Raw genomic sequence first — 6,553 nt, forward strand, 5'->3', positions numbered from 1 at the left:
AAAACGGTTTAAAAGGGATTTAATGTTTAATATGGACTTTTTGGACTATAAACTATTTTGGACGTTATTTTTTGTTTTTGATTTGTTTTTGTCAAATTTAGTAGTTAATATCTTTAAACTGCAAAATTATATGTTTTACGATCTGAGTTACGATTTTCAAATTTTATTAACTTAGAAATTTCTACTGCAAAATGAAGTAATCACGTAAGTGTTTTTCTTTAACAAAATAAATAGTTTTTATCAAGTATTTTTCCTAAAATTGAAAAGCGATATGTCAAAATTGATTCTGTCAAAACTCACAATTTCGAATTCAATTTCTGGGTTAAAAACAAGTTATGTAATTCCAGGCCGGATTCGAAACGTTACTCTACCATTAACTCTCGTAAAGCATGCCAAAATTACATCCCATCACATCCAACAAAAGCACTCGATAATCTTATTGTGGACTCATATAACAGAATACTTATCCAAAAAAGCCAACGATTCTCTATATAAGTTCACCTATTTTCAAGAAGAGCTCCATTAACCAAGAACTACCAAAACTCTGAAGTACCTCCACTATTCTGCAAACATGCTTAGAACACCACTAGAAGCTTTGGGCACAATCGTATGAACCACTTCCAAACTTCTAAAGCCAAAACTTGTGTCAATAATCAATCTTTAAACAGTTCAAAAAGTAGACGTGGTGAAAAGATTAAAAGTTACATTTGTAAAAACATTACACGTATCTAACCTCAATCGGTTGAATTTTAAAAATTAAAAAAATCCAAAACATCATATAATATTTTACAATTTTAAAAATTAATCAATATTTTCAAAATCTTTTGAAATTTATTTAAAGATTTTTTAATTTTAAAAGATTAAAAATTCAATTTTATAGCTTTCCTTTTCAAAAATTGAAACTAATTATTTGAAATTTTAAAATATTTTATAAATTTTATGTATATTAATTATATTCTCCATTTATTTTTCCTCCTTTTGCCATATTAACTTTAAATAATAAAACAATTAACATCACTACAATTATCTTTATTTGCTCAAATTAAAAAATATATAGATATAGATTAAAATTGCCTCAGGGGCTAAAATCCGCCTTATGGATTTATCTTACGGACAGTTTATTAAAAATTCAATTGTTGTTGTTTGTAATAATGAAGTATACGCATCTCCTGTCCCAAATGAAAATCTGAGCACGTGACTCATTTGATTTGTTCACAACCAAAGCTAGAAACTCAGCCTTACAATAATAAAGAAAAGATTACGGTGTCTGATGTGACAAAATCTGATATCAGCTTTACAAAATATTCTCAAACCAAATTTACACTATGAGCTACATATTTAATTTACAACACCGGGCTGATTAAAGGTCTCATGCGGACGGTTGATACCTTAGGGAACTTTCGCTTCAAGTAGATCTTTTCATCAAAACAGCTCGAATTCAAGGTGCTCTCCTGTTGCTTTAAATTCTAAGTATTTGCTCGTTTCTGCCTCTGGGGACATCATTGTCGGAACCCCCAGTTCATACAACTCTGGTAGTTCTGGTGGAACAGCACACCGTATCAAAGCCCAGTTCAAGCCTTCGAAGAATGGATGTTGTTTGATCTCAGCTGCCCCCTTTTCTGTCCCTAGACGATTCTCGGGCTCCTTTACCAACAGCCGTTTGATGAGATCCCTTGCATGGAAACTAACAAGAGGACTGTCCGGAAACTTAAGGCTCTGCAACACAACATTAGCCAGCGTTTCTTCATTCCCTGCACCTCTAAAAGGCGTCTTACCATAGAGAAGCTCATAAAGAAAGATGCCGAAGGTCCACCAATCAACAGCAGCTCCATGACCCTCTCCTTTAATGATCTCAGGAGCCAGGTACTCGTGGGTCCCAACAAAGGAATTGGATCGTGCATCAGTGGGTTCAGCAACAAGCTGTGGCAGTGATCGGACTTTGGCAGCAAGGTCTTCTTTCGCTTTCTTCTTTGTTTTTGCAGAAGTGGGCAAAAACTTAGGACCAAAGCATGGGACGTGGCAGGTTGGTTCAACACAGAAGGGTTCCACGCAGCTAGAAGCCGTACATTGAACAGATAACCTTGCAGGATCCAAATACGATGAAGATTTCAGGAGAGTTGGACTAACTGTGCATCTCAGTGAAAGGTCAAAATCTGTGAGCATTATGTGGCCATCTTCTCGAACCAGAATGTTTTCGGGTTTCAAATCACGGTACACAACTCCAAGCATGTGCAAGTACTCCAAAGCAAGAAGAACCTCAGCTACATAAAACCTGCACATAAGAAAAATATAAATAACCAGTTCAGGAATATACTGGTTACTGATATAAGTTTAACGAAAAAAATGATCGCTCATAAGAAGGAAACAAGTAAAAACAGCAGAGCTGGAGGTTAGCAACTCAAAACCAATGTAATGCAACATAATTTAGACAAGCTAAAATTTCCAAAGATGTGTTGACCCTAATTTAAAACCAGCACTTGTTTACATGGATTTATAAGGGAGTTCCAAGGTGAATAAGGTGGAAGCACCAATCAAACCCATATCTAAACCATTTCATAACTTCAACCAGATATACTAGCAATGTACTGCAAAAATATTTGTGCTTTGGATGTTCAAACTGAATGAATGACCAGAGACTTGCTAAATCAAAAGTTCCTCCTGTTAACAAGAAAAATCTAGCCGTGTTATGAACTTAATTCGAAGCATCTTATCCTTCTCCTTTCATTTATTTATTTTTTTGGTGCTCAATCATGAAGATATTTAAAACTAATAGATCAAAATCCTACTTTTAATCATCTAAGCATCTTACCGTGCTGCTGGCTCATAAAAACATCTCCCAGGCTGCTTTTGCCGAAGCACATGCAAATCCCCACCAGGACAGTACTCCATAACTAAACATGATAAGTTATCTGAAACGAATTGCGTATATAGAGTAGGTAAAAAAGGATGATCAAGCATCCTTAATATTTCTCTCTCTGTTTGGGCCCTAGGCATTTTCTTCCTTCTCGCCAAAAATTCGTTGTCCATTACCTTTATAGCAAACAAGCAGTTTGTACCACTAAGCTCTGCAAGATATACCGTCCCAATATCTCCACAACCAAGCTTCTTTAAAAGATTGAAATGTCTCAACCCCAAAACACCATCCTGCATTCTTATGTGGGAGATGGCGTCCCACCTCATGTCCTTTGACATGTGAGGTTTGTTGCCACAGGTAGACCCACTTAAATTGCTGTCACCGCTGATGCTTGTGCTGCTACTATCACCAAGGCTGCTTGAACTTTGTGAGATGTCTCCCTTTTCTCTTGCTTTGGGGCTATTTTTAGCCCTTGGAATGGCAGCTTGGCTTCTGTTAGAGTTATTTTCAACCAAGGTTGGCTTGTGCATATCAGAACTCACATGACTTGAGCTGACTTCAGCAATAATACCAGCCGATTGTGACTTTATGGAATCTTGATTTGTTTCATTACTTGAAGTCTTCATAGAGCACTGGCATCTCTGACAAATTAATTGACTTGCATTCGAGTCCAAGTGGCTATTAACTTCTTTAGAAGTATTAGCAGCAGAAGAGGAATCCTGCTTCGTTTTCTTCTTGATAGAACTCTTGTTCCTGACAATTGTTTTAGCCACCCTGGGTACATTCCTTGTTGTCCTGCTTGCTTTATTGCCATTGGTCAAGCTGGATGAAGGACCAGCATGCAACCTGCCTTTCCGTCCCGACTTTGGCACAGGTGATCTTTTTGGTACCTTGGTTGAAGCAGGCACGGTACTCTCAGGTTCTAATGTATTATCATCAGCATAAGAACATGATGGAGAAGATGCAGAAGTATGCTTTTCTTTCCGACACATCTCTGCCTTTGGTGCTTGAGTTCCAACTTTTCTGGACGTAGAACTATCAGTTTGAGTTGATGTAGAAGTTCCAGTGCTAATTTGCATTGTTGCACGAGGAAACTGTGGTGAACAATTAGCACTTTGGCTCAGCAACTTATTCTTGGGAGCTTGACGTGGGGCAGTCATCATCCTAGAAGAAGTCGGTTTGTCATCTTCAGGCACAAAAGATACTTCAACCATGCTCCCCTTATGTTCATTTCCAGGAACACCAGAGTCAACTACAACTGGATTGAACGAACTCTTTACCCTTCCAGCTTCAGAGGCGCTAGGGGAACTAATTGACATTGACAACCGTTTCATAGCAGCCATTTCTGATGCTTTAGAAATGCAAAGATCCCTTAATGCCTGTTTCAATGACAACGGCTCTGAACCACCAATTCTCGGGGAGTGGGGCATCCCCACAGCAATTGGTTTCTTCAAAGCATTTTTCTTTAAAGAGCTCGAGCTAGTACCTCCTTGGTACGAAACACTTAAACCTTTAGGACCTTTGACATTGATAGCCTCAAAAAGCTGGTTAATATCATTTTCTAGAGAATTCTTGTATCCCAGTTTCTGCACAGGTGGCTTCTGATCCTTTTCACCAATGCCTAATCCTATGTGCGGTTGGTATGTCCGTCTAGAACGTTGTACCGGTTTTAGCTCTTCACCTGCTTCAACAATTTCACAAGAACCAGAATATGAACCCATCTTAACTGTTACACTGGCACTAACTTTTCTCAGCTGTACCTTCAAAGTTTTATTATACCCTCAAAATTATACTAATTCATGTTTCCGCATAAACCAACTTCAACGATCTAAATGCGTGCAAACTTGTGAGCATGCTTTAATAAAATCGATTTTAAAGCTCCTATATTCCGAGAACCTAAACACAATCACCAAACGGAAATAGTTAAAAACCAGAAGTATCAAAGAAAGGTCATGTCAAAAACTATAATGATATATCTATATATATAAGGGTTATAGATATCAAACCACAAATAAATCACATCAAAATGACTGCCAAAAGATTTTCAAAAATGGCAAATCTTCGATATGCAAGCACCAATCACAATTCACAAGTACCCCAGAGATATCATGATGCTTTAGCATAAAAAGACTGAACTGTGAACCTAATCAAATCAGCTAAATAATGAAAATCACTACTGCTACTATGGCGCTTTCCACGCTTTTAATGTATCATAGCCAATTCATACGCAACGCATGTTAGATTTAAACTTAAAAAAATAGCAAAGAAAATGATAGCCAAACATAAATTTTAAACTCTACTTTTTCACATATTTTTTCATTATTTTTTCTTTCTTTCAGATGCAATAGATCAGAAGTAGAAATGAAGACAAATCCAAGCTGCAAAGTAAGCTTTGCTCCATTTCTAGCTTTAACAAAAAAGGAGACCACTACGGATCCAGCTACCATATGAAACACAAAAACACTCTTTTAACTGCCAACCATAGCCCAACCCCCTCCAAAGGGAAAAAAAGAGAGCAGAAAATCAAGACAAAACCCAGAAACAGGATACTCCAACATCCTTAAATGTCATTGCATGTATCAAATCCAACCCCAAGAAAAAAGCACAAAGATTCAAAGCCCCCCAGCAACAAACAAAAAGCCAAAACTTGAATCGATAGAAAGAGACAGTACCTTAAGAAAGGAGAGAGAAGTGAAAACAATGAGGAACAGGTTCTGGAACTAAAATGTTGACATGAGAAAGTATACAAACAGTTGTTTAGGAATTGGAAACCCTACACCAAAAATGCAAGAACCCAAAGAGAGGCTTTGAGGAGGAAGAAGAGAGAGAAAGAGTAAGAGCACCAAAATAGAGAAATAGAAAACATTAGTTTTATTATTTTACGTTGGGGCTCTGATTATTTTGAAGGATGGAAGTGGGTCCACCATGTATTAAAGTGGGTCTCACGTAGTCGGCAATAGGGAACGGTAGATGTACTCACTGCCTAGCCTATCCTACTTAAAAAAGTCATTTAACAAGGGTAATATTTTGTAAAGTTATACATTTAATTTTTATATTTTAATTTTGATATAAACAGAAGCACTTTAAAATATTTAGTTAAATTAATCAATATTATTATATCATGGGTATATTTGTATATTTAGTTTATATTCTCTAATTAAAATTTTTAGTATTGTCATAAATGATAATTATTAATCAATTACCATGATATTATACATGTGACAATATGTTTATTGCATCAAATTTTAAAAATAATATAACTTAATAAATTTAACGATTATCGTTTGATAAAAATTAAAATTTTAAATTTTAAAATATATAAAAATTAAAAAGTTACAACATTAAATTCATAACTTCGGCAAAATAAAAGGATGAATAGCACAATTTAACCTGTTAGTAATTTTGAAATATTGAGTGTTTAAGATTGAATATTATTTTTAAAAGTTATGTATAAAATTAATATGATTGTATTTACAGCACATCTTCTCAAAAATAAATAAATTTATTTTAAATATGATATTAATAATATATATTTGTTTAAATTTAATATCGCCATATTTAAATTTCAGGGACTTTCCAAGGTAACTTCGTTTAAATTGCAAACATATCCATACTTTCTTTTGTACCATCGTTGGTTCTTTTAATCAAAAATAGGATCCAATACTGAATTGAACTCATCCCCAATTTATTAGGTTTGAA

The 6,553-nt window shown here is 35.3% G+C and overlaps 1 protein-coding gene across 2 annotated transcripts; it reads right to left on the reverse strand.

The window, feature by feature from the left end:
• Positions 1–1,170: 1,170 nt before the first annotated feature.
• Positions 1,171–5,706, reverse strand: LOC105766703 (serine/threonine-protein kinase D6PKL1). Of its 2 annotated transcripts, none has more exons than XM_052629443.1 (3): positions 5,527–5,706; positions 2,810–4,535; positions 1,171–2,272 (listed from the first exon to the last, which is right to left on the reverse strand). In XM_052629443.1, the coding sequence occupies exons 2-3, from the start codon at positions 4,282–4,284 to the stop codon at positions 1,423–1,425; spliced, it is 2,325 nt and encodes a 774-aa protein (XP_052485403.1). In that variant the 5' UTR covers positions 4,285–4,535; positions 5,527–5,706; the 3' UTR covers positions 1,171–1,422. The 2 variants fall into 2 exon arrangements, with proteins under 2 accessions (XP_052485403.1, XP_012441728.1); XM_012586274.2 differs by having other exon boundaries at positions 2,810–4,750.
• Between the last annotated feature and the right edge of the window lie 847 nt (positions 5,707–6,553).

Source organism: Gossypium raimondii, chromosome 4, assembly GCF_025698545.1.
Source record: "Gossypium raimondii isolate GPD5lz chromosome 4, ASM2569854v1, whole genome shotgun sequence".
Taxonomy (NCBI): Eukaryota; Viridiplantae; Streptophyta; class Magnoliopsida; order Malvales; family Malvaceae; genus Gossypium; species Gossypium raimondii.